This window comes from Mastacembelus armatus, chromosome 11, assembly GCF_900324485.2.
Source record: "Mastacembelus armatus chromosome 11, fMasArm1.2, whole genome shotgun sequence".
Taxonomy (NCBI): domain Eukaryota; kingdom Metazoa; phylum Chordata; class Actinopteri; order Synbranchiformes; family Mastacembelidae; genus Mastacembelus; species Mastacembelus armatus.
In genome coordinates, this window is record NC_046643.1 from 19,240,741 (window position 1) to 19,266,777 (window position 26,037).

A 26,037-nucleotide genomic window follows, 5' to 3' on the forward strand; every position below is an offset into this window, starting at 1 on the left:
AAGTGTTTAACGGAAGTAATCTTATGCTATTGTGTCTACCTTTACACTCAGGCTTTGTGTGCACCGCCCTCTTGTGGACACAGTCTGTTTCTGCAACAACAAATAAATCAAATTAAAATATATCTGAGGAAATTTGTCGCGTAAATAAAAGACACGAGGTGAAATGTGGTTAAGCTGAACCGAGGTGCGGTGACGCACTGTGACCACCAGAGAGCGGTGTTGACACAGCGGCACAGGGTGTAAAGACAGATACAATAGCATAGTACAACATCCGGCGATCACTTTCAAAATAAAACTTTTGACGGAAGTGGAAAAAATGTATTTCCTGAATTTAGCCAAGCTGAAAACAACATAAAACCATCATGGCGGCGGCTGCCACGAGGCTCATTTCAAGGTTGACGCTGGTCACAGGTGAGTTTTTATGTCCCATAAAGTCTGTACAGGTGGATAAAGAGATACACGTTTTAATTTTGATTAATTTCATTGTGTTTTGCTGCCGCCGTCGGTGTCAAACCAACAATTAGCTTAAAGTGACGGTTAATATCAACGTTTGGTTTGTAACTAGTTTTACTAATTTAACACTAAACTAGTTATCGGCAGTTTAAAAAGGTTCAATTCCAGTCAAGGTGGATTTAATTCAGTAATTTAACATGTTTTATTGTTTAGTTTTCGTCCTTGTGAAACAAGCATCAAAATCTTCAGTTCGTTTTTTCTAAAATCCACAAATATTCAATTTATTCCTTTATAAACCAACAAAAACCAGTGACTGATAAAAATATCTACTACTTGTTTTACTTTACCTGTTTTACAGCAGGAGTGGAAATACAGTAGTTTGACCTGTCATTGAATATTTAGACACTTTTCTGTTAATACTTGTACTTTAATTAAACGAATTAAACATTAACCAAATTAGTTTTTGATGAGTTATTGATCCATCTCTGAGATCAATGATAAAACTGCATCACTGGCTCTTTGTCAATAATGTTTTAGCTCTGGTTCATGGAGCTGGATAGAGAAACACAGATTCATACACATACACAGAATAGATCAGCAGAGTTAAAATAATTGATAATCAGTTTGTGAAGTAATTGATTGGTGGGTAAAATGATGATTTGATTGAATAGTTGCAGATTAATTCAGTGGTGACTGACTGATTAACCGTCCTCTGCTCTCTGACCCAGGAGGCGGCAGTGGGATCGGGCAGGCGGTGTGTCAGCGCTTCGCCTCTGAGGGCGCCTCTGTGGTGGTCGCTGACATCAGCCAGGAGTCGGCCAATGAGACGCTGGGGAGGCTGCAGGGAGACCTCAGGGGGCAGAGTCACATGGCAGCTGTGGTGGACGTGTCGTCCAAAGAGAGCGTGACGAAGCTGCTCACCAGTATCCAGGTGTGTGTTTCAAACAGGTAACCACACACACACACACACACTGTGTTTCTCTAGCCAGTGTCAGAATCTTTGTTCTGTTTCAGTCTTTCTTTTGTGGCAGCTGTTGACGTCGTCCTGTCTCTGCAGACTCGTTACTTCCAGCCTCCCTCAGTGTGTGTGAACGCAGCCGGCATCACCCAGGACGACTTCCTGCTCAACATGGAGGAGGAGCAGTTTGACCGGGTCATCCAGGTGAACCTGAAGGTGCGACGCCTGATCAGAGTCCCACTCCCGCTGAGCAAAGGTCGAGTGGTGCCAGTGACAGTCTCAGGTTTCTTTCAGTTTCAATTCTGGATTATTTCTGATCATTTCTGGTAAATTCTGTAGGAAACTGGTTTAAATGTGTCGGAGCAGGAAACAGCAGCTTGTTTTATTTTTTTAATCCTTTTTATCTTTTTCATGAGTTTGTGCTGTTTCTGTCCACAACAGACCAGACTGCAGCACCATCCAGTTTAACTAAATAGACTAAAATAAAACAGGTAACAGCTAAAACATGACAGTCAGTAAAACATGTTTGTCTTTCTGGTCAGTTTTATATTAAATGTTGAGTCGTCTTCCTCCTGTGTTTCTCTCTCAGGGTTCATTCTTGGTGACTCAGGCTGTCGCTCAGGCTCTGGTGGCCTGTGGAGCACCCAAAGGATCCATGGTCACTGTGGGCAGCATCGTGGGAAAGGTCAGATAATATATTAAGCTGAAATGTAGAAGCTTTTGTGCTAAAAGGTTTAACAGAATCAAGTTTCTCTTGGTGAGTTTCAAAAACACAAATGAAAGTCTGAACAAACATATAAATGACACTTTAAATGATTCTGTTGATTTGTTAATCATCTTGGAAGAAAGAACATTAGTTTTATTGGACGATGAATTTCTGTTTTCACCTTGATCAACTTTTCAAAGATCCAAGAACAAACTTTTGAGTAGAGACTTTAAAAAAAACAGAGTTAGTCAGTTAGTTTAAAAGCCACAGATAAGAAGATCTTGTTATTCAGAAAAATTTCAAGTTATAAATTATTTCATTTCAACAAGACCTTTTTTTGCACATGTTCAGGTTTTAGTGTGAGATTAGAAATTTTCCCTGTGGTGTCAGATTCAAACAGAACAAGGTTTGTTGTTTGACAGGGACTTTAAGTCCTCAGGGAAAACACTGGTGGGTCTGAACTGACAGGAGCTGTGGTCACTGTCTGCAGGTGGGAAACATCGGGCAGGTGAATTACGCCGCCTCTAAAGCCGGAGTGGAGGGTTTAACCAGAACCGCTGCCAAAGAGCTCAGCAGGTGGGAGCAGCTGAACATGGAGCTGATTGGACAGTTGGAGGAAAAACACACAAACCTCCTCATTTCTCTTTATTCTCTCGTCTGCAGGTTTGGGATCCGGTGTAACTGTGTGCTGCCAGGTTTCATATCCACCCCGATGACGGACAAAGTTCCAGAAAAGGTTCTTAACAAGGTACAGCAGAAAACACTGAGCTGCAGTTACTGACATGTCACATCATCCAGCAGGAGAGAAATCAGAATAATCAGTCAGTCAATAGGCTGTAGATCTTCTTCTGTGCTTTTTAATCAGTTTAAATAACATGAAAACTTTAACACAAATATAAAATCAGGCTTTTTATTTCTCATTTTTAATCCAGTAAACACAAGTTTTGTTTGTACTTTAGAGCTAAACTTTTCTATTACTAGAATTAACTGCATTTTACTTTAAACATGTTGGTTTGACTTAGTAGCAGTGAACATTAAAGTCAGTTCACACCAACTACCAAAAGAAAAACAGCCTGTGGTATCAAACAGATCCCACTGAGGATTATTTCCTGTTCCTGTTCTGTGTTTCAGATGAAATCGTTGGTGCCGATGGGAAGGATGGGCCAACCTGCAGGTTTGTTTTTATACAGCAGAATCTAAATATTTGACAAAACCAGTTCAGTTTTTTTGTTGGAAAATCCATCCTCCCTCAGTGACTGAGCACTGACCAGTCTGTTGATGTGTTCTCCTGTCTGTCCTGCAGAGGTCGCCGATGTCTGTGCCTTTCTAGCCTCAGACGACTCTCGGTACATCACAGGAGCCAGTGTGGAAGTGACAGGTACAGAAGTTTGTGTAAAAACTATTTTCACCAGAAATGTTTCTCTCAGCTGAACTTTTAACAATGAAGGTGTAAATGTCACATTTTAAAGGTTTACTGTTAAACTTTTCTTCTGTTTTTCATCAGGTGGACTTTTCATTGGCTAAACCTAATGTCCGTCAAACTGATGACGACCAATGAGAAACCAGTTTCTGTTCAATTCTGCTGCTTCTAACTGCACTTTAGCAATAACCACTGTTGACTGTGTGTGTGACGTCAGAATCGGGGCAAGATTCCACAGCTGAGAGAAGCACAGACCCCAAACACATCGGAGAACCAGGACCAGAACCTTCATGCAGAAGGTAACGACAACACACAAGTGAATTTCTGCTTGATGAGCGGGGGGGGAGGGGGTGTACCTGTGTGCAAATCATAAGGATGATTTGTGTGTAGGTACTTTGTCCTGGGCTCAGCAGTCAGACATTCACCAGTGTGTTGTCGTTTCCTTGTGTGTGCAGATGCTGTTCTTGCTCCTCTGTTCTTCTCTCAGCTGTGAAAATTTGACCCGATTTAGACGCTGTAACAAAATAGACTGTGAACATGTACACATACTTTTTGTGCCAATAAACATTTGTTTGTAATTTCTCTGGCATATTTTACTAAGTCTGTAAAGTATAAGACCCTCCCTCTTCTTTCACTGATCCACTGAGCCTGAGTTTCCCCCATATTTCTTCCACATCCTCCTCTGGGCCCAGCTGGGATTGAAGCAGCTGCCCCAGGTCTCCACACAAATCTGAGACTCCTGAACCACCAACTTTGCCACTGCACCACCAGAGCCTCCTTACTAATCTATGTTCTTCACAGGCCTTTATGTTTTCATCTTAGACACTGATGTATAAAGAATCAGCAGACCCAGGTCTGACCTGGACATGAACCTCTCAGCTTCTGATCAGATCTCATTGCAGCTATTTAACCCACTGAGCTACTGAGTCTCCTGCTTTTCCAAACACTAAAATCAGACTCTTCTGACAAAAATTGTGTCACTAAGGGGGAACACTTGTCTGATGGTTGAGACCTGATGTTTCTGCCTTTGTCAGTGTCATGGATAAGATTTTTATTGATTTATTATTCTCATTATTCTCCTACTGGGCTGAGACTGCTACTTTATACAGACATGCAAATTAAATGCAAATAATCAGGTAATTTTCTTTTACCTCCCTATTCTACTATAAAGGTCAGTCCCTAATAAGGCTATGATCCAAAACCTTATATCCTCACCTGATAGTTAACCCTCCACACTTGTCTCTTTCTCACTGTCCTACATCTCTGAGGAACCGTTCTCCCAGATGCTTCCCACCAACCACCTTGGGAACACTGTGCTCCTTTGGGTGAACAGTGTCCTGAGACAGGGTTAGTAGGAACATACAACATAAGGTATGAAGTGGAAACACAGACATCTGTGAACCAACCTGTAAATGAAAACTGAACACAAGTGAAAATAATAAAAAAATCATAATCAATGAGATTCATTAAAAACATCAGGTCCCAACCACCAGAAAACTCTGTTCCCCCTGAGCGACACAACAATTTGATTTGTGTCAATTTTCCAGTTTTAGATTTTAAACCACTAAAAATTAAGAGTCAATCTGACAAACGCCATAATCAACTATGGAGGTTTGTTATTATGGCTGAGACACTTCCGCCTCTACAGACGATTCAATGTGTAATTAAACTGAGCAGCCGCTGAAATCAATTTAAAAAAGCGATAAAAAAGTAAAGTTGTTTTTAAAGATAAACTTTAAGTCTTTAAATGTAAAAGACACAAATGGTCAATTTAAACTACAGTTTCTACACTGGTTCTGTTTCTGAGTTCATATGTATAAAACATGAGATAATTCAGATCAATTTCTGCCTCTAATTAAAACAACTTCAATAAACTGACCAGTTTGTCGCTTCGTCGTCACGTGGAGCCACAAATCAGCAAAAACACGGTTTAAAAATCACAGAACTAATAAAAAAATAACAGTTTAAGATGAAATATTTCGATAAAATCAACATCGATACCTGAGCTTGAATCAAACGGTGAGTCGTGTCGCTAACTTTAGCTAAACAAGCTAACAGACAACAAACGATCGTTATTCCCGAAAAATCCGATTAGCGACGTCAAACAAACCGAGTTCAACAGACAACAGACGCCAACTCCAGCTAAAAACCACAGTAAAGATCAAAATAAATCAGTATTTAAATCAAATTAATGACTGAACTTACGGAGACGCTAGCACGCTAGCCAGTAACACTGTGTGCACCTTCCTAACTGCCCCGAGTGGCTGCAACAGCCTCTAACTCCAGTTCCTACTACCAAATAAATTCAGTTAAATAATCAAAATCTCTACCAGAAAAATGTAAATTGTGCCGCGCAGGTCAAAATACAGAAGACTGGTATAAAATGTCTTTTCTAAATGAAAAAGAGACGCATCATTCACAAAGAAAATCTCCATTCTCTACATTTACAGTGAATCCTACTTAAATGATAACACATATAAGAAAATAACACGCAGAATAATACGGGATATACTGTGGGGATATACAAAAACAGAGAGAAGTTTAAAAACATTTACATTTTCTGCCAATAAAGTTCCTGTACAGCGCTGCCCTGTGGCCATTTGGGGTAAAGCAGCGGTTTGGAAGAAAAACAAGAGTCAAGCAGCTCTTTTTAAAAAGATTATATATTACAGAAACAAGAATTTTAAAAAAATTACTTACACACATTATCAAATAATACTTTTTCTCTTTTTCAGCACCATATTTTTTTATGTTGAAATGTTTTATCATCAACACAACAAAACAGTTGAGGTCATTCTCTCTGGAGAATCTCATGGACAAATGTTTATTTTTAGCTTTTGGCCATCCCACCCCTTTTCCCTGCTATATAAAAAAAAAAAAAGACAAAAAAAAGCAAATAAATCCAGACCCATGATACGATATCACCCCGTAGCCACATTACAAACAGAAATCTTATTCATTACTTTTAATCCCATGGTGGCTGATAGTCGTCCCCTCCCTCTCCCAGACTTTCCCCTACCCGCTGTGGTCTCAGATGGAAATAAAAAATACCAGATAATTGGTTTTATCACCCCAATCAACACCAGTGCAGGGTCTGACTCAGTAAACTGTATTTCTGTGATGCATTTCAAAGCCCAGCGAAGCAACAAGCTGAGCCTGAAACCAATCAACGCCAAGTCAAACAGTAGCAAAAACAGGAACTGGAGAGTCACCATTTAATCATTACAGTGGAAGCAAAAATAAACAGCACAGTACAGCTGACGAAAACACTAAGAAGGGACATTACAATAAAAGGTGGCCACAGATTCTTTGGTCAGACACAAGGAGTTTGGACAGGGTGTGAACAGAAGCACCATAACTCAGGCTGAACATGTTTTTCCACTCGCTTCACTTGACCTTCGAGCGTCAGCTCCAGGAAATAAATACAAATGAAATATACCACATTTGACTGGAATATTTGCTGGTCTGTTTCTTTATAATCTCAAAGCACCCTGTTTGATTTAAATAAATACAATAGAATATCACTATTTCTGTACAAATGGAATGTAATGCACATTTTCCCTAGTAAAAAAAAAAAAACTTCATGAAAATGTAGTGAAAACTAAAACTTTTATGCTTTGGTATAATTAGCACCTTGCCACACAGTTTCTTTGAGTAAAGCATAAATTTTATTCACTGCTGCAGGAAAAAAAAAAGCAAAGGAGGGAACTTTGAGTTAATATTAAAGCCCTGATGATGTTCTTAGAAAATATAGATCAACCATCAGGTTCAGCTATGAATCACATTTTTATTAAATCCGCAAGGTAGTCATGAAGAGAATAAAACATTTGGTGGCAGCTTAACAAGACATGAACAAACCAGCTGGAATCATCAGTTCCCTCGTTTTGATTCTGGATGGAAACTGGTGGCTTTAACTCTTTGGTTTTCTTGATGCAGTAAAATTAAAGCTGGGAGCTGCTCTGTGTTTTCACTGTGAGCAACATGAATGAAACGTCACAGGACTTTCATTCGTTTCTTCCACGACCAGACGACCAGACGACCAGACGAGCTGGTCCTGGACGGCTGGTTTAGCAACTTCCTCTGATTGACTGATAAACACCAACAAATGCCATCACTGTGTAGCCTAATACACAGTTTAACCGCTCAAAGCACTAAAGATGCAGACAGATACATAAAAACCTCTTGCAGCTCTTGTTGAGGTTGCTCATGTTGTGAATGTGGGAATAAAGCAATGGAAACGTGTCTGAGTGGGACCCTGTTTTGGGATGGGGTGGGGGGGAGGTAGAGCTGATGAGATGAGTGGAAAAACAGAGACAGCGGGGAGGAGAGAAGAGTGAGAGGGGGGTCGGAGACGGGGGCTTCGGGCCTCGAGCTGCCGGCTTCTCTTGTTCTCAGGCCGGCACCTTTCGCTGCTGGTAATAAAAACACTGTTTTATTCTGAAAAACACTCTTTCCTGGTTGTTGTTTCCTGCCTCGCGGTCGTGCACCCAAACAATGGTCTCCTCTCCGCGAGCTTTTCATTTCTCTCCTCTTTGCTTTTTGTTACGTCCATTAATTGTTGGGAGGATTTTGCTTCCCCAGGCACGTACTTGAGTGTGACTGTGTGTTTGTCTCTCAACAGCATCTGTGTGTAAGTGTGTGTGTGTGTGTGTGTGTGTGTGTTGCTTTGCGTGTGTGTTTCATTTACAAGTTAATTTACAAATTACTGGGCATGTATGTTTGTTATATATGTGTGTGTGTGTCTCTAAGTGCGTGTGTGTGTGTGAGTATCTGCATGTGTTGCTCTGTGCATGATGTGTGTTTGTGTTTTTAGCCTTGGAAACAAACAGGTCCCACTTCAAAGCCAAACTGCTGGTTGCTCTCCCCAAAGTCTGACACCTTGATATCCAGCAGAGGAAGATGCTCCACCTGTGGTGTGTTGACCTCCAGCACCGTCCTGTCGAAGCCCTTACGATACTGTGGACACAGACAGACACACACGTCACAACAGGGAATCAACATATGAGGTGATTATCAGCAAAGTTTGTCTGTTTTGGTGTGAAAACCAGTGAGATTTCAGTTTGATCTAACAGGATACAGGTTGGATGTGTTGTGTCCACTCGTGCAGACAGTTTTCTAGAAAGACCCGTGTGCTGAGCAGGCAGATCCAGTTTGTGTGGAAACTCACAGAGCAGCCATCGACCAAGGCTTTGATGTAAGGGTTGGTCTCGTAGCTCAGCTCGTCGTCGTTGGCCGCCTGGAAGTGCAGCGCCCTGTCGTAGCTGTTCTTGGAGCTCTGGTCGGCCCAGGCCACAGAGCGGTGGCAGTGGTAGGTGAGGTTCTGGCGGGCTTGGACGCTCAAGAGGCGCAGGAAGCCCAGTTGGACTACTCCCACAGGCTCACCATTAGAGTCCACATAGGAGAACTGAGCAGGTAAAACAGAGAAGAAGAAAATAATGTGGAGGAAAAGATGAAGAGATGAACATGAAATGAGATAATGGTGAACGAGGAGGGAAAACAACTGGACTCAGAAAATGAAAACATGAGGGTAAAAGATGTGTCAGAACCATAGCTACTGACCTTACTGCCAGTGGTGAACCGACTGTACCAGGATCCTGGAGTCTCTTTGTCCCAGGAGCTCATCTTCACCTGCCACCACAATCAGATCAGTCACATTTAGTTTAATAGAACCTGAAACATGACCACTGACAGACTGCAGGGATGAGCACCACAAATCACTTCTGTTCCTTAAATGTTTAGTGTCAATCAGCCTTTGCGCAGTAGGTGTTTTTAAAGTCCCATGATGTGTAGCTGGACTGACCGTGCTGATGCTCTTGCTTGGGTACAAACACGTTTCACCTCCATGAGTGAAACTGCAGAAGACCTTGAAGGAGTCTCTGGAGCAGCCCTGGTTGGGGTCGATCCAGTACTCTCCTGCAGAGGGTGATAGAGAGATGAAGCAAAGTGAAAAAGATGCAAAACATGTAAAAAAATAAATGAAATGAAAACAGGACCAAAGCTGGATGGAGGGAAACTGTTACCGTCTTTGAGGTCTGGCTGACTGAGGTGTAGGTCCTGGCAGGTGCGGGCAGGACTGTCCTGGGTTCCCAGAGGGAAACGCATGTTATCAATCTCCTGCCGAAGAGAGTTTAGGGAGCCATAGATCTCCTCCATGCCTTCGCTGCTCATCAGGAACTCTGTGCCTGTGGCGTCAGATGCAGGCATGTCGGGGTCGGACTCAGGGAGCAGCTGGCTGGCATCGATGGAGCGCTTGGACTTTGGACTCCTCTGGATGGGCAGGGGCTGAATGACCTCCCCTGGTGGACCCTGGGAAACAAGTTTACATTTTGACCAATGAACCATGAAGTGAACAGAGAAGGATTCAAACAATAAATCCTACTTTAAGATGAAGCACTTACAGGAGGTCCAGGGGGTCCTTGTACACCCTTCTCTCCCTTTGGACCAGCTTCTCCCTGAACACAGCAAAGTGTCAAAGTGAATGTGTGAATAGTTTGATACAGACTAAAGTGCAAACACTCAGATTATACTCACAGATGCACCTTTAGCTCCTTTGATACCTGGAGGACCCTGGAAAAGACAGAGGTTTAGTTTCATAATTGTGACCATCCTGCTGTCACTATTTACCATAAACCAGTGATGACACTCACAGGCAGACCAGGAGGACCAGCAGGGCCAAGGGGTCCGGTGCCTCCAGCCATTCCCTGTAATAAAACACCACATGTGTCTAACATGAGAATAGTTTTCATGATTATTGTCAGATTAAATGTGAATAAAATGGTCTGAGTTGCTGCATCTCAAACACATGTGATAGGGGTCAGACTTACAGGCTCTCCTTTGGGTCCAGAAGATCCCTGAGGACCAGGTAAACCTCGGTCTCCCTTCTCTCCCTGCTCTCCTGGGGGTCCAATGAGACCGAGAAGACCTGAGTGTCCCTTCTCTCCCTTGGCACCAGGGTCCCCACGTAGACCAGGCAGACCAGGAGGTCCCTGTAGAAGAAGAGGAGAGAGACGGGGACAGTTGGAAAACAAGAACAGGAAATGTGGAGGACTGAAGGAGAAGTAAACTTATTTTAACAACTGTACTCCACGTCAAAGTGCAGAGCAGACGTATAAATGGAGATAAAAGTTACTGTCGTCGTACAATTGGTCCAGATGGTCCTTTCTGTCCAGCAGCTCCTGGAGATCCTTGCTCACCCTGAAACATAGAAACAAATTTAATTTAAGACGATGAGCATACAGCACAGTAAATGTTGTACACAGTCTGACTATTATAGTGTTTAGCTGCTGCATTTAGAAAAATAAAGATAACTGAAAATCTTCACTGACCACTGGTCCTGGGAGTCCCCTGAGACCTTCTGTCCCTGGTTTTCCTGGTGAACCCTGGGGGCCAACAGGGCCAGTCTTTCCTGGGGGGCCAACAGCACCTGGGTCTCCCTGCAAATAACAATGATAAGAAACTTTAAATATTTTAAAATGCTTTTCTTCATTAAATAAACAAAACAAAAGTGAGATGAGAAGAAATAAACTTTAGACTTTAATGCACTAAAAGCTTTGGACTCACCTTAGTTCCCTTCTCTCCCTGACGTCCCTCTGGGCCTCTTGTTCCAGCAGGACCCTGACAAATAAAACAAATGACAGAGCATTTAAATCCAAAATATAAGTTTCTCTCTAAATTCATTTTATTGGAGCAAATCCACATTAACAGCCTCACTGACTGCACTTCTCATTAGAAACCTGCTGCATGACGCCACTAAAGAGTCAAATATTTCTTCTTCTTTGTTTCTACCCAGGCCATACACTGACTCAAGGCTGAGACCTCTACGGTCAGATCATCTATATATGGCAGAATAGACGCATGATAGAAAAATGTCATCATCATGGCCACTGTGCTGTTTGGCAGAACCAGGTGTCTATAAAACAAGGAAGAAGACCTTACCCTCTTTCCTGGGGGGCCAGGAGGTCCGTTCTCACCAGGAGGTCCAGGGGAGCCCTGCAAAAGGACATGGGGAAGATTTAGGAGACAGACGTTCTTATAAGACTTCATGTATCTGTGTTGTTGCTTCTTCAGACTCACAGATTCTCCTTGTTCTCCGTCCTCTCCTCTCTCTCCCTTGGCGCCATCTTGACCCTGAAGGAAAAGCAGACCAGAGTTCGTGGTTTCTGTGCTTTAATGTTTACAGTCTAACAGATAATCTTATTCATATGACCTTTAAATGTGGATTCTTCCATAAAATATACTCACTCTGGGTCCAACCTCACCAGTGGGACCAGGATCACCAGGGAAACCGACAGGACCCTGAAGTTAAAGGCAAAAGCAAAACCCCAGGAATAAATGGCAGAAATCAAAATGTCATCTGAATTTCTAACAGTCAAAATTAGAAAAAATAAAAATTTTGAGAGAGAATCATTTATTTTTCTCAGCACTAGAGTTTAAAGTCATTGACCTGTGTGGCCCAGTCATTGTGTGTGTGTTTGTTTTATTGAAGGAGTCGCACCGGGTTTCCTTTGGGTCCATCGTCTCCAGGTCGTCCTCGTGGTCCAGCAGATCCAGCAGTTCCAGGTTGTCCGGCCTCTCCCTTCTCTCCATGCTCTCCACGAGGTCCCTACCGACAGAAGCACGGAAAACTGTGTTAACCCACAGTCAGGTCTAGTCAGTGAAGGCACCCTCTCATCACATCTCAAACACAAACCTTCTTTCCAGGCTCTCCAACAATTCCAGGTGGTCCGGCCTCACCAGGCTCTCCCTGTGTGTTAAAACACCATTTGTGTTAGTTATCAGGACAAAGTTAAATTCATTTAGGTTTTATTTCTTTAGAAACCATAAACTCATGCAGAAATATTGCTTTAATTTTTGTTCATCTCTGCACCTTCTCTCCAATCGGACCAGGATTTCCCACACCTCCAGGAGGACCTTGAGGACCCTAAAGAAAAGAAGGTTCAGATAAACACACTGATTAATTTACATTAAAATGGTTAATTCTGCAACAGTTCTTTATAGTGTGACTCCTGTTGAAAGTTTAAAATAAGACATGTAAATACACACATCAGCACCGTTGGGTCCGGCTGGGCCACGGGGTCCTGGAGGGCCTGGTGGACCCTGGAAACATAAAGAGGTTCATGTTTTTATCATAATTTATGATTTTATTGTGATGAAAGAATTAACCAATACAATAATTTTGTAATGATGTTTTTCTGAAACTCACCATAGGGCCAACATCTCCAGTCTCTCCCTTCTCTCCTGGTGGTCCTGGCAGCCCCTGAATGAAAAAGTCAAACACTCAGCATCAGCTAGTTAAATGTTCTGTACAAGTTTCATTTAAAGATTTAAATGAAGTCTTGTGCTTTTACCTGCAGGCCGATGGGTCCTGGGGCCCCTGGGAATCCTCTGGTTCCTTCATCGCCTTTGGCTCCAAAAGGCCCCTGCTGGCCCCTTGGTCCAACCTCTCCATCAGCACCCTGAAACAGAAGAGAACCAGAAATAAAGACCTGGATGTAACAACAGGTCAGCTGAAAACAGTCTTGGTAGAAATAGATATAGAAGCAATAGAGTTTGTAGGTTGAGCAGGATCATTAAAGGATCAAACTGCAGGTTTACACAGTCTGGAAAAAGTACAACTAAAAAACCAACAAAAAACTGAAAACTGTGTTTTTTTCTTCAAAAGGTAAAGACTTTACTTACAGCAGGGCCAGGCTGACCGACAGGACCCATGGGCCCAGGTGGACCAGGAGGACCCTATCAACAAACAGGCAAACAATGAACAACAGTGACGTGAAAGACAAACAACATCATTAGTCAATTCATTTATTTCCAAACAGAAATAAATCCTTAAGTCCACTTCACTCACATGTTCTCCTTTTGCTCCCTTGGCGCCCTTCTGACCATGCTCTCCAACCTCCCCCTGTAGCAAAGAAATGTCCCGTTACAACAAAGAAGAGAAACTGATGATCATCACTTCTGATAAGATCAACTTAACTCCATAACTCAGTAATGCAGTGATTAATGTAACTAAAGTTTTTTTAGAAGGACATGTTGGTATAAAAACTGTTACTCAGAGTTACTGGCCTTGTCGCCGTCCTCTCCAGGGATTCCAGGGGGTCCAGCAGGGCCAGGCAGACCCACAGGACCCTGCACTCCATCACGACCTGCTGGGCCAATGGGGCCTTTCTCACCCTTTGTGGGAGAAGAGGAATAAAGAAGTTTGGAGTTCAGGTTTGGGTGGAGATAAATGTACGACTACATGTTGGACAAACATTTCGAGAAGACTCACAGGAACTCCTTTCTCTCCTGCAGGTCCAGGAGGCCCCTGAGGGCCTGGTCTGCCAGGAGGTCCAACAGGTCCAGCAGTGCCAGCTGGTCCCCTCTCACCAGGAGACCCCTAGAAAATGACATGATAAATGCAGTAACAATTACAGCATAAAGTGAACGTTTATAGTAGATGGGCTAAGAAGTACTATTATCAGGCTTAAGTACTTCATGCCATCCCATAATAAAATACTCAAAAACTGTATAATATCTATAAATTCCTAGTACATTATCTGAGGGGGGTAGTTAGACATTATTATATGATTATTTGTATTCCATTAGTTGGAAGTCAGCTGTTATGAAAATGAACTTTTCATGTGGTTTGAAACATACAGCAGGTCCAGGAGGTCCAGGTGGTCCTTCACTTCCCTTCAGTCCTCCACCTCCCTGGAAGGAAAGACAAGAACTCCACTTCATTTCTGCTGGACACTTTAATATCATCAATCTATTTATTGCTAATAAAGCAATCAATATATAATAGCATGGCTGATTGATTTCTCTAGTATTTCTCTTAGTCAAACTCACAGGAGTTCCAGGCAGTCCTCTCTCTCCGGGGAAGCCTCTCAGGCCTGGGGGTCCATCTTTACCAGGGCCTCCAGGGGGTCCAGGGTCTCCCTTGGCTCCCTCCTTCCCTGAGGGACCAGGAAGTCCCTGCTCTCCAGGTGGACCAGGGGGTCCGGGGTGGCCTCGCTCGCCCATGGGGCCGGTCTCTCCTGATGGGCCCTGTGAGGATGGAGATGGATCAGTGTGGATGGACAGAAAAGAAAGAAGTTGTGCTGTTATGAAAACTGATATGATATTCATTTTTATGATTAATATTTAGGATTAAGAAACTGACCTGAGGTCCAACAACTCCAGGAGGCCCAGGTGGACCCACTTTACCTTGGAAACCCTGGAGGAGAGAAACTGAGTTAAGATAAAAACCACAAAGACTGAACCTTGACCCTGTTGTTGAGCTGCATCATAAAGGCTTAAAGCTCAGTCTCATCAGAACAGCTCAGTCTCTTCTTTCCTTCCGTGAGTGACAGAAAACAATGACCCAGTCTACAGCACGTGATGACGTACACTGTGAATATTTTGTTAGGAAACAGCTGGAGAAGGAAAAAATACTGAAATATAGATCCTCAGTTCAGGAGTGCAGGTCAACATCACTGCTCCTTCATTTATTCAGTCCTAAAAATAAACTAAGCTTTGGATGAACAAGCATCAAACTTACAACTTCTCCCCTTTGTCCAGGGTGTCCAGGCAGCCCATCCTTTCCTGGTGGCCCCTGTAAAGATAAATCAATCAGGTATCAATAAATAAATAAATCCCCTACATTCAAGAGGCAAGATCAAGCCCAAACACAAAAGCCTCTACGAACACTGTCCTACATCTATCATTTGAACAGCCAAGTAATATTTCCCTGAATCGATTCATCACCTACAATCAGTTTAGAAAAACTGGTATGAAAACTGTTTCTTACAGGGGGTCCCTTTGGTCCGGGGAAACCGCTGGCTCCCTGAGGTCCAGGCAATCCCTGATGAGACAACAACATATGATGTGATAAAATATAATAAACCAAAGCACAGATTCAAATGCAGCTCTGATACAGGGGTCCCCACAAGGTTTAATGAAAACCCAGCACTCACCCTCTCTCCAGGAGGACCAGGAGGGCCGTCGCTTCCTGAGGTTCCCTGATGCACAACAACCAAAACACAACAAAGCTCAGCAAAGGTTTGGAACCATAAACTATTGTTCTTTAACATCTTTAACTCCAATATTGCTTCATGTTGTTTTAAGACAAACATTTGAAAAACAATTCAAAGAAAACAAATCAACAATAACAAATAAATCATCATAATGACAGTCATGAGTTCCTCAGTAGACAAACCTTTGGTCCTCCTTTCCCAGTTGTGCCCCTCGGTCCCCTCTGCCCCCTGGGGCCCTGAATTAGTGAACAACCATCATCAGTCAATGCAAAAGTGATGCTACATACATGTGATTATATAAACATCTAATCAGTGCTCTAACCTCTAACCTAAGGCCTCCTGTTGTTCCTGAACCTCAGTGGTGTTACATCTCACCTTACTGCAGTGATGTACAGGTGTACTCTAACACCCTGTTACATCACCACCACCCTGTGGGTGTGTTCATTAAAAAAAAAAAAGCACATTTCTGACCACCCCATACAGCAGTGAGGCTGATAAATAAAATAAGACCATAGACCATCAGCCTCTCTGGACAGAAAAGCCTTTTCACAGTGAGAATGAATTAATGTGAAATGGTACCGTTGGTCCTCGTTGTCCTCTGGGCCCTGCTTTGCCTGTGAGACCCTGAAAAACACAATTATGATTCAGTGAGAGTAAACCCTACATTAGAACAGATAAAATCATGTGAACACTGCTGTCAATCATTGAATTATTTATTGAGAGCCATAAGGAGCTGATCAGTCTGACTTACCTTTGTTCCTTTCTCACCATTTGAGCCAGGGAATCCTGGGAATCCAAGGGATCCCTAAAAAAACAAATCAGCATCTCAACATCAGGACTGTTTCTCCTGATACAGGACACTGATAGCCAGTGTGAAAACTAACATGGGTGAATAATTGAGTCAGTGTGGATGAAAGATGCTGTGAGTTTCTCTTACTTTGGGTCCTTGTCTTCCAGGATATCCAGGAAGTCCCGGTACACCGATTTTACCCTGGAATCATGGGAGGAACTTGTTAATCATCAACTTGATCAATCACAACATGTGCATGGTAAATGAGAATCAGCTGTTATCGTGTGACAATCACAACAAACGAACACAAGAGGGCAGCACCCAGACTTTCCCCATAGGTTGTAAAGTGTTGTCATTAAAATGGAGAAATATCTTTGTAAAATTATTAGAAATTTCAGTGTTTAGAGAGTAAAGTCCTGAAATTTGTACTAACAATGAGTCATACTGCTAATAATATTATTTCCCCAATTCAAGTGATTGAAAGCCATCATTTAAATTCCTGTTGTGATTAAACAGGTCTTACCTTCTCTCCAACTAGTCCAATTGGTCCGAGCTCACCCGGGGGTCCGACACGACCCTTTGGCCCCTCTGGACCGTCCTCTCCTCTGGGACCTGACACTCCAATCTCACCCTGCCAACAGGAGACAGTAATAACTCAGAAAATACAGTAAAGCTATAAAATGATTATGAGCTATAAGTTAATGATTCCAGTCCAGCTCTTCATTCATCATCAACCAATCAACATCTCCATCAGTCCATCTTACCCTCTCTCCCTTAGGACCAAAATCTCCTTTAATTCCAGGGAAACCATCTTCTCCCTGAAAAACATGACAGATGCAAACAGACAATATGTCAAACGTGTTTTAGCATTTAGGACAAAATCCTGAACATCTGAACTATTTTCATAGTTTATGAGCAGTTGTCATTTATGGGACAGTGTTTCTTGAGTGTGTGATGTGTATTTCTAAAATATTTTAACTATAAGTCACTTTACCTTCTCACCCTTGTGGCCTTTCAGTCCACGGATTCCTTGAGCTCCCTGTAATCACAACATTATAAAGTTAATACACACAGTGTTACTTTGGTCCAATTTAATGTACATGCTATACAAGAATAAATCATTTAAACTGTGCAAAACGGCCTCACAATAAAAAACCTGAATTCTAAAGATGAACTGTACTGACCTTGATGCCACGAGGACCAGGATAGCCGATGGCTCCCTGTGGACCATTGGGACCCTGGAGAAGATTAAAGAAATATTTTTGCAACACAATCAATCTCCTGTTATGAGACAACAACTGGTGAACTGAGTTTCTTAGATCTGCTGTGATAGGGTTACGACTGACACCCACCTGGTTTCCTTTGGTGCCAGCAGGCCCTTCTTTTCCTGGGTGACCCTGAGAAAAGCAGATAGAAAGCTTGAGTTTCAGAAATGATATCCAACATTAATGAATTTAACTTAATTCAGCTGTAACGACATAAAGAGAGACAAACGTACAGGAGGGCCGTCAGCTCCAGGCATTCCTGGCAGACCTGGTTTCCCTGTGGGACCCTGGAAAAGAAGACAAGACAGTTCTAAGTGAAATAAATCAGTGGATCCAATGCAACTTTATTTCAAGTTGCTCATATCCAGTTAAAATCTACATGTAATTTAGGCCTGGTCCATAAAGCAGATCACAATATAGACCCAGTGCCCTGTAGGCTCTACTCCAGTCCACAGGGGGGTGGTGTTACTCCTGAACCTGTGTGGTGACTCCCATAAAGTACCAGAAGAAAATAACTCCTGCTAAAAATGTGTGTAGCTGATTAGTACTAACAACACATGGATGAGCCACATGGCTGATTTACTGAGTGAGAATAAAGTTTTGTTTGTACCATTTAAGTCTAATCAATGTTCATGTGCTTGTGTTTTCTACAACTCTTACTTGTATCATGTGATACTTTGAAGAAACCTCATATATTTTATGTTTCTTACTTTCTCTCCTGGGGGTCCAAGAGGTCCCTGTGGTCCTGGTATTCCCTGGAAATAGAAACAAAGAAATAAATAAGCAAAAAACACATTGAACCTCTGCTCATTGTGTTGACTGGACGTAGACCCTCAACATTACTGGTTCCTTTTGTTTTTGTGTGCATGTGTTGCACACTTCTGCTGTTTAAAATACAATTAATGATGTTACTGTCACATGTATTGGATATTGTTCAGTCGTCCTCTGTCTCACCTGAGTTCCTGGGGTTCCCTGCTGACCTGGAGGTCCTGGTTCCCCTTGGGGGCCCTGAGAGACAGAAACAGAAGAATTGATGACAGACACAAAGCAAATAGTAGGACAGCATGAAGGATAAATAGCAGGAGTCGATCAGACCTAAAAGTTACTTCATGTTACTGTAACAGGAAACACAAATAATATTAATATTAATTATCTTCTGTTTCAGAAACACATGGTTATATAACAACATGGTAGATAACAGTAGAGATACTGACCAAGTTTCCTTTGGGACCTTGGGACCCGTCATTTCCTCGTACACCCTGAAAAAAGAGAATGAATAGAAAAAACAGAACTTCACTGATTTCACACATAAATGTCTGATACAGGTGTTGAGTAAATGTGGCCTCTGCAACTTGGCTGCAATGCAGCTGCTACTAATAAAGCACACCTGACTCTCCAATCAAAGTACTGGCAGTGAGTTGCATTGTGGGTAATGTAGGTCCTATGCTTTGACAGTAAAGGACAATGTTTCTGGTTCTCCTGCTTCAGTTTTGATCCTTCTCTAAAAAAATATTGTATAAAAAACATTGTATGGTAAATCAGTTGAGCTCTACCGCTTCACTTTAAATAAAAATATTATTAATAAATGTCAGATGGATAGTGGGACTTAGGCGGTCTAAATCCGTGGTGATACTGGGTGTTCTGGCCTTGTTCTGAGGTGAGTGCAGGAACATTATATGTTCATTTTTAGTTTACTGGAGCTCCTTGTCTTTATATCTGCACACTGTGGCTGGTTCAGGAGGTGCTGTGGTTGTTCTGTGGTCACAATAAATAAACAATGCTGCTGAAATAATCTGGGTTTGCTTGTTTTTACTCACAGGAGGTCCAGGGATTCCAGGAGGACCTTTGGGTCCGAGCAAACCACGAGGTCCCTAAAAACACACACAAACACAAAAGGACATATAAATAGACACACATGCCCCCGGACAGACTGGAAGAAACACACACACAGGCTGAGGTCTGTTAGTAAACAGCCTCTCAGTAAATACAGTGAACCCTTCAGGTGTTACTGATGTGCTCAGAAACAACAGGTGGAGGTTATGACAGACACAGAAGTGAAATAGGTAACAGGGAGAGATTTAAAATCGACTGGGTTGTCATGGAAACACTCACTGGTTCACCTGGGAGACCCCTGGGTCCAACTTCTCCATCATCTCCCTAGAAACACAAAGTCAAAGACAGAAAAGATGCTGATTATGAACATAACAAGTGACACAGTGACAATTGTTGGTGAAAATGTCTTCAGGTCCATCTCTCATGTCATCATACCCTCTCTCCGTCCTCTCCTTGAGGCCCCAGGGGTCCCATGGGCCCTGGATCACCCTGCGGAGGAACGAGGAATCAGAAAGCTCTTTAGCTCTGTTTTCAAACTGATATCCAGGTATGTCAGCCATACTCTGCACTGTGAGAGGAATGTGTGTGTGTTTTGCTGTGGACTCACCCTGTGTCCTTTGTCCCCAGGTAAACCAGGTAAACCATCAAAACCTCGGTCACCCTGAGACAGAAACACAGTTGTGTCAGCTGTTATTACTACACTGTAGAGTAATCCGTCATAAGTGCAGCTGGTGAAGTCACACTGAGTTTGAAATTTTGATGTGCATGATAAAATGTGTGATGCTTGAGTGGACGTTATTGTCCCGCCAAAACCAAAACCAAATAAAAGCTGGTTACCTCAAACTAATGTAGCTTAACAGGTAACAAGAAAACCTATTTACTCCTGGTGCTAAAATCATTCCAATATCGTCATTAATCAATTTCCATATTCTGTGTTCTTTTCAAAATGCCAGCCATGAGATAAGGTCATCTAGAAAACAAAATCAGATACTAATACCATTGACTCTGAGGTTGTCCATTATAAAGTGACAGCAGTGAGGTTTACCTTAGTGCCAGACTCTCCTGGCATTCCCCTGGCACCGTCAGCTCCAGCTCGGCCCTGTGAGCAGCAGAGGAACAACAGGTTTTAATAAGAAACAGTTGTAACATTAAATACACAGTTTTAAATACTCAGGGGAAAGTGTCTGGGATGACGAACCCCCATCTGGAGACTTTTGGAGGTCAGGACTTATTACAGAATTTATTTAACTAATAGAAACCCCCCACGTCTTGTAAAAACAACAATAAAACCTGTGGACTTTAGGTTAACAAAGAGTACAACACACAATAAACGTATTAAAAAAGTCTATACTTACTCTTCGCCCTGGTTTGCCTGGAGGACCCATCAAACCCTGGACTCCTCTGGGGCCCTGAAAACATGTGCTGTGATCACACTATGATCTTATAGATCTGAGCTCACTTACAACATAATCTGGTTCTATGTACGGGCCAGTTAATCATATTATTTAAAATATAAAAGCTTTAAATGACTTTGATGGAAGGTTTGTACCTGAGGACCAGGGTCTCCGCTCTCTCCCTTCAGACCAGGACTTCCAGAACCTCCCTGAAACAGACAGAGTCATCATCACCATCATCTCTAAAAGGATCATTTAATGATGACAAGAAAAATAAAAGCTTTTTTTTTTTTTAAATGACACCAAACAAAAATGTCTGTCCTATTATTTTAAAATCAACCAGACTGTGAAACATACAAGTGGTCCAGGGCGTCCAGTGTATCCCATTGGTCCAGGGGGTCCTTTCAGAGCCATCTAGAGACAACAACACCTCAAAGTCAAAGATGATGGAGGCACATGGCTGCTTCTAATATGGTGCAGTGTAGTAAGAAAAGAACTCTCTTCATACTCATTATACATTATGATAAACATCCACTGACATGAGCCTTAAAGCAAACCAGACAAAAACACGACTGACCCTGGCTTGAGACAAGATGGCAGCTGCCTGAGCTTCCTGAGCAGAAACAACCGGACCCTTATCTCCTCCACTCTGACCAAAGCGGAACTGCAGAAACAAAAATCAACAGGACACATTTAAAATAGCACAAATGAACAACAGCTATGACGGCAGGTTAACAGGCTGTAGCTCTACTGAAGAGACTCATATTCACTGGGAGTGAAGCTTTAACAATATAATAAAAACTCATCATCACATTAGAAAATGAGAACTGTACAAAGATTATTCATCAATATAACACAATGAAGGAATCCACAAAATATTCGCCCAAAAGGACCAAAGGTGAAAGGTGACTCACAGGCAGCATGAGTGAGGTTCCAGGAGGTCCAGGGACTCCATCAGCTCCAGGCAGACCAGGTCTACCAGGAGGGCCCTGCATTATGGAGAGAGGGAGCGGTGAGCTGCCAGGTTCAAGGAAAGAGTGGAAATAAAATTTGCTTCTTTCTCAAAGTGCGTCTGCAATGAGGGATCATGTGTCACAGTGGTCTGTGCACAGATTCAGCACTAATGTCTCTACAAACCTGCGTTCCTTCAGATAAAGTCAAACACTCACCCTCTCACCAGGGTCACCGACAGAGCCAGGAGGTCCAGAAGGGCCAGCTGGGCCAGGAAGACCCTGAAGAGATGGGGGAAGAGACCCCAGGTATTCTGATTACCAACTACCATGAATCATTCATAGCTCACAGAATGAAGGTTCTAACATAGCAGAGCAAATGAATCTAATGGTAAAAGGTAAATAAAACTATGGTAATAAATAAATATTGTTTACTTACAGAAGGTCCTTCAGGTCCTGGAGGTCCTTCAATCAGCATACCCTGCAAACGTCAACATGAAGTTAAAAATAAGGAACAAAAAGTCTGTGCACTTTAAAAGAATACTAGTGATTACAGCTATAGGTAGAGAACAGGTAAGGCTCTTTAAAAGGTGCATTTTAAACATAAACTCAAATGAATGTGAAACAGGAAACAGGACAGGATGAACAGATGTCTTCTACAGGTCAAACACACCTGTCCAGGTAAAACTGCTTAAAGACTGTTAGTAACTCACAGGCTCCAGGACTGCTGACTCTCCCTTCTCTCCTTTCTGGCCTCTGATGGTGGCCTGAGGAAAACATACATGTAACAAACAACACAGTGCAGTCAGTACAGAGGCACACACACACTCCCACACACACGCACACACACACACATTGAAAAGAAAAAATACACACACAGAATACATAAGATGAACAATAGTGTTTTGGCTGGAAAATACACACTGACATAAACACGCCCACATTAGTTTGCCACCTTAAGTCAAACTTAATTATGTCACTGTGATAAAGTGAAAACCTGATTTAATGGTTCTCCAAACTGTTGGTCCAGACGCACAGACACAGAGAATCATCTGAGCTTTGCAGTAAGATGGCATTCAGAACTAAAGGTGCAGCCATCAGTTGGTGGCTGCGCTCGAAATGCCTCTTTATGCAGTGAATGTGATCGTTGAAGTTATTGTTCATGTGTATTAGGATCCCAAATAGCTTCAACCATGATAAGAGCTGTTGTTCCAGAGTTACTCACATTACACCGTAGAGAACTAAACCCATTTCAACCTCGAAGTGAGGACCAGGTCTTGGTATTTGAAATGCATTCAAATCCATGTTTCTGTGACTGATTGAGCTTGACTGGTATGAAACTGAATCTGTATGGAGATGTTATGTGCATGGTGGATATTTTGGATTTACTTACATCATACTTTGGGTCAAAGTCTGAAGTTTTAAGGTTTTAAGACTTAGAAAAAAGCTTTAGACTGATCAGGTAACTAACAGGTCCTGATATGTTCTAATGTTTAGGTGTATCTGAAGTCCACCCTTGTGTTAAAGTCAAGGTGACTATGTCTACAGACTATCCCAGTGTTTCAAGATGTTTCCATGTCTCATGTTGAAAATGAGCCACCATGGACAGGAAGATCAATAAGAATGAGTGTGTTTCATAAGGCAACCTCAACCAGATCATTTCAGAGGACACTGAACACAATTTGACAAAGACCAGGGTTCAGCTCGGGTTGAAATCGATTTAGTTTTTGTCTCTGAAGCAAAATAACTTACGCCTCCCTCGTCTGTCACAGCAGACAGGGCAGGGCCCATGTTGCCTTCAATCTCTCCGGTCTCTGGTAACGGCTCATTGTAGTCCCTGTAGGAATAGTCGTATTCCTTAAGGCCCACGTCCCCTGTCACATACTCCTCAGTGAAGGCCTCCTCGCCCACACCGCCTGCCTTGGTGCCATCTACCTCCTCTCCCCCCAGCGTCGGCTCCACCTGGGGCTGGGTTGGGTTTATCAGAGCCACAATGGGACAGATGGAGTGGGGTGAAAGTGTAAATCAAGCAAAGGAAATAAAGGTGCAGGAGGAAGAGGGAACAGTGCAAGGAGGAGGTAGATAAATGTATAATGGGGAAACATTAAATAAAAGAAAGAGAAATTCAGAATGAAAAATGGGGTGAGAGAGGCATATATAGAAAGAAGTGAGTCTTACCTTTGCAAATAAAAAGTGACACAGGGACAGAAAACAAAAAAAACAGATGTGCAACTTCTCTGTAACTTCAGCCTAATTTTTGTCAGGTGAATTATGGATTAGCAGGTTTCTCCTGCAGCCTCAAATACTGTGTTAATTATCTATTATTCCATTTATAATAGTATTTGTTTCCATAAAGACGTATCATCATCAGCTTGTGTGTGATGACCTGAGTTACCACTGTAAAAGTTAGTTTTAAAGACACTGGGATATAAAATGTGTTTCCACAGTCACTAAACACACTGATCTGATATGAAACACTTCATGAAAACAAGCTGCTGCTACTCTCTATGCAAAGCAAGAACTAGGTTATATTCTATTTTACTTACCATAAGGGTTGGAAAACAAATATAAATCCAGTGGCAATATACTGTACTGTTATTTATTTATTTAAAAAGCAACAACAGAGTATATTTGTTCCTAAAATGTGCCGTATAGAACAGTTTTTCTCCAACACAGTAGCAGAAAACCAAATGAAGTCATCATATATACATAAAATGGTCACGATGACAATAAGGATTATTGCCAAAATATCTGAACCTTGAGAAACAGATCATAACTGTGAGAAGCTCATTCTCACAGTTATGGGCTGTAAAGTGAGTGACAGTGCTCTATTCTCTGGTTCTGTTAGATTTTCTCTCAGACCAGAATGCACTATATTCATCTGTCTTTGTTGGCTCGGGGTAAATCTGATGTCAGATATTCCCATGTGAATCCCCCTTTTCACAAGATCTTTGTTCTTATGTCAAGACCCAAACCTGATCAACAGAGGGTCTTGAGATGAGAACAAAACAGGAAATCTTGCTGTTAGAGAAAAGTGGAACCACATAAAAATGTCTGACAATATAAACAGATGAACGTGGTGCATCCTCTTCTGACAGAGTCTCATCACGTGGCATCAGTGCCGACAAAACAGTGATGTGTGGTTAGAAAAGTGCAGAGACATGGAGCTCTAACTACGAAGACTGGGCTCACCACCACACAGGTCTCACACCGTCCTCTCCCTGTAGCGACCTCTTGTATTCAGCTGATTATTTATTCTTATTTGTTATTGTTAACATCTGGAATATATATTCACTGTGCAAATCTGTCTGGGGCTTTAGCATTTACTTGACATGTATGTTCCCTCTCTATTCTCTGGTCTTGGACTGTTTGATCACTTTGGTTTGTGTCACTGATCAATGTGGATTTCTCCTTTTACCTGCACAGGGATCTCTTCTTGTCCAACCACCTCACCCTCTGGCAGTGGGACCGTCTCCTCATAGAAATAATCAGTCTCTGTAGGGGTGTGGCCAGCCTCGGCATATTCAGTGTCTACGTCCTGAGTGGTCGGGTGGACAGGAGCAGGGAGGAGGTAAGCAGATTTGATTGGAAGAGCATGGTTAGTTCAAAGTCTGCTTGTAGGTAATGATGAGTTAAAAGAAGAAAATGGAACACGTCATAAAATGGTCCTCACGTTTTTAAAGCTGTCGAGATCCATTTTAGAAAAGAAGTTTCAAGCAGTTTCAGAGTCTCTGTGACTATAAATTTTGCCAGGTGCAAGATTTAGGGAGTCTGAGACTACACTGCTGAGATTTCTTTTCTTTGCATTGTTGAACCATTTTGCCTTTTAAAGCTCACAAAGCCAAGTTTCATGAAAGGGTGAAGTCTGCTCTCATTGGTAGATTTCTGAGAGCCTCTATCCATCCCTTAAAACATCATGACTTCATGCTTTGGATGTCTAGTTTCACCCGAGACCAGAAAACAGAGACAAACCCAGTTAACAGCCTCACAGAACATAATACTGTTCATATAAACAGGCAACCCATGCTCTGAACACATGAATTACCCTCTCACTGTGTGTCTAGCCTGAAACATCACAGCTTCAGAGCAGACCTCACAGTGAGACCACACTTCAGGTTTGCTTTTAACTTTCTGTGAAGCTGCTGTTTTCATATTCGACACAAACTATGACCAGACACAGGGCGACAGGTGTCAGAGAGAAAACACAGGATCCTTCAGACGAAACAGGTAACGGCAGAGTGACAGGCTGTTGTGTAGCTTGTGTGCAGAGTGTGG

At 42.3% G+C, this 26,037-nt stretch overlaps 2 protein-coding genes and 1 long non-coding RNA gene across 4 annotated transcripts in view; 1 reads left to right on the forward strand and 2 right to left on the reverse strand.

Annotated features, from left to right (window-relative positions):
* The first annotated feature begins 333 nt into the window (after positions 1 to 333).
* Positions 334 to 4,115, forward strand: hsd17b8 (hydroxysteroid (17-beta) dehydrogenase 8). The gene is made up of 9 exons (XM_026299750.2): positions 334 to 411; positions 1,182 to 1,384; positions 1,511 to 1,627; positions 2,001 to 2,096; positions 2,608 to 2,693; positions 2,781 to 2,865; positions 3,249 to 3,291; positions 3,421 to 3,495; positions 3,622 to 4,115. The coding sequence occupies exons 1-9, from the start codon at positions 363 to 365 to the stop codon at positions 3,639 to 3,641; spliced, it is 774 nt and encodes a 257-aa protein (XP_026155535.1). The 5' UTR covers positions 334 to 362; the 3' UTR covers positions 3,642 to 4,115.
* LOC113126020 (uncharacterized) lies at positions 1,379 to 3,625 on the reverse strand. Its single transcript, XR_003295240.2, has 3 exons — positions 3,386 to 3,625; positions 2,749 to 2,856; positions 1,379 to 2,073 (listed from the first exon to the last, which is right to left on the reverse strand). It is a non-coding gene; the product is annotated as an uncharacterized LOC113126020 (long non-coding RNA).
* Positions 4,116 to 6,551: 2,436 nt separating the features above from the next.
* col11a2 (collagen, type XI, alpha 2) overlaps positions 6,552 to 26,037 on the reverse strand; it is a 38,690-nt gene continuing 19,204 nt past the window's right edge. For both annotated transcript variants that reach the window (XM_026299719.1, XM_026299718.1), the window contains 59 exons: positions 25,181 to 25,300; positions 23,515 to 23,730; positions 22,476 to 22,529; positions 22,202 to 22,243; positions 21,982 to 22,044; positions 21,727 to 21,801; positions 21,390 to 21,476; positions 21,170 to 21,226; positions 20,968 to 21,021; positions 20,774 to 20,827; positions 20,464 to 20,517; positions 20,026 to 20,079; positions 19,854 to 19,907; positions 19,698 to 19,742; positions 19,403 to 19,456; positions 18,800 to 18,844; positions 18,540 to 18,593; positions 18,296 to 18,340; positions 17,819 to 17,872; positions 17,673 to 17,717; positions 17,505 to 17,558; positions 17,315 to 17,359; positions 17,085 to 17,138; positions 16,844 to 16,951; positions 16,468 to 16,521; positions 16,282 to 16,335; positions 16,110 to 16,154; positions 15,713 to 15,766; positions 15,471 to 15,515; positions 15,305 to 15,358; positions 15,056 to 15,109; positions 14,678 to 14,731; positions 14,365 to 14,562; positions 14,173 to 14,226; positions 13,805 to 13,912; positions 13,600 to 13,707; positions 13,382 to 13,435; positions 13,216 to 13,269; positions 12,885 to 12,992; positions 12,740 to 12,793; positions 12,580 to 12,633; positions 12,404 to 12,457; positions 12,227 to 12,280; positions 12,032 to 12,139; positions 11,779 to 11,832; positions 11,611 to 11,664; positions 11,473 to 11,526; positions 11,098 to 11,151; positions 10,863 to 10,970; positions 10,678 to 10,731; positions 10,362 to 10,523; positions 10,185 to 10,238; positions 10,069 to 10,104; positions 9,936 to 9,989; positions 9,558 to 9,843; positions 9,338 to 9,450; positions 9,097 to 9,165; positions 8,705 to 8,941; positions 6,552 to 8,493 (listed from right to left, as the gene is read on the reverse strand). In XM_026299719.1, coding sequence (XP_026155504.1) covers positions 8,347 to 8,493; positions 8,705 to 8,941; positions 9,097 to 9,165; positions 9,338 to 9,450; positions 9,558 to 9,843; positions 9,936 to 9,989; positions 10,069 to 10,104; positions 10,185 to 10,238; positions 10,362 to 10,523; positions 10,678 to 10,731; positions 10,863 to 10,970; positions 11,098 to 11,151; positions 11,473 to 11,526; positions 11,611 to 11,664; positions 11,779 to 11,832; positions 12,032 to 12,139; positions 12,227 to 12,280; positions 12,404 to 12,457; positions 12,580 to 12,633; positions 12,740 to 12,793; positions 12,885 to 12,992; positions 13,216 to 13,269; positions 13,382 to 13,435; positions 13,600 to 13,707; positions 13,805 to 13,912; positions 14,173 to 14,226; positions 14,365 to 14,562; positions 14,678 to 14,731; positions 15,056 to 15,109; positions 15,305 to 15,358; positions 15,471 to 15,515; positions 15,713 to 15,766; positions 16,110 to 16,154; positions 16,282 to 16,335; positions 16,468 to 16,521; positions 16,844 to 16,951; positions 17,085 to 17,138; positions 17,315 to 17,359; positions 17,505 to 17,558; positions 17,673 to 17,717; positions 17,819 to 17,872; positions 18,296 to 18,340; positions 18,540 to 18,593; positions 18,800 to 18,844; positions 19,403 to 19,456; positions 19,698 to 19,742; positions 19,854 to 19,907; positions 20,026 to 20,079; positions 20,464 to 20,517; positions 20,774 to 20,827; positions 20,968 to 21,021; positions 21,170 to 21,226; positions 21,390 to 21,476; positions 21,727 to 21,801; positions 21,982 to 22,044; positions 22,202 to 22,243; positions 22,476 to 22,529; positions 23,515 to 23,730; positions 25,181 to 25,300 — 4,545 coding nt within the window. In that variant the 3' untranslated portion in view covers positions 6,552 to 8,346. The remainder of the gene's footprint in view (positions 8,494 to 8,704; positions 8,942 to 9,096; positions 9,166 to 9,337; positions 9,451 to 9,557; positions 9,844 to 9,935; positions 9,990 to 10,068; positions 10,105 to 10,184; positions 10,239 to 10,361; positions 10,524 to 10,677; positions 10,732 to 10,862; positions 10,971 to 11,097; positions 11,152 to 11,472; positions 11,527 to 11,610; positions 11,665 to 11,778; positions 11,833 to 12,031; positions 12,140 to 12,226; positions 12,281 to 12,403; positions 12,458 to 12,579; positions 12,634 to 12,739; positions 12,794 to 12,884; positions 12,993 to 13,215; positions 13,270 to 13,381; positions 13,436 to 13,599; positions 13,708 to 13,804; positions 13,913 to 14,172; positions 14,227 to 14,364; positions 14,563 to 14,677; positions 14,732 to 15,055; positions 15,110 to 15,304; positions 15,359 to 15,470; positions 15,516 to 15,712; positions 15,767 to 16,109; positions 16,155 to 16,281; positions 16,336 to 16,467; positions 16,522 to 16,843; positions 16,952 to 17,084; positions 17,139 to 17,314; positions 17,360 to 17,504; positions 17,559 to 17,672; positions 17,718 to 17,818; positions 17,873 to 18,295; positions 18,341 to 18,539; positions 18,594 to 18,799; positions 18,845 to 19,402; positions 19,457 to 19,697; positions 19,743 to 19,853; positions 19,908 to 20,025; positions 20,080 to 20,463; positions 20,518 to 20,773; positions 20,828 to 20,967; positions 21,022 to 21,169; positions 21,227 to 21,389; positions 21,477 to 21,726; positions 21,802 to 21,981; positions 22,045 to 22,201; positions 22,244 to 22,475; positions 22,530 to 23,514; positions 23,731 to 25,180; positions 25,301 to 26,037) is intronic.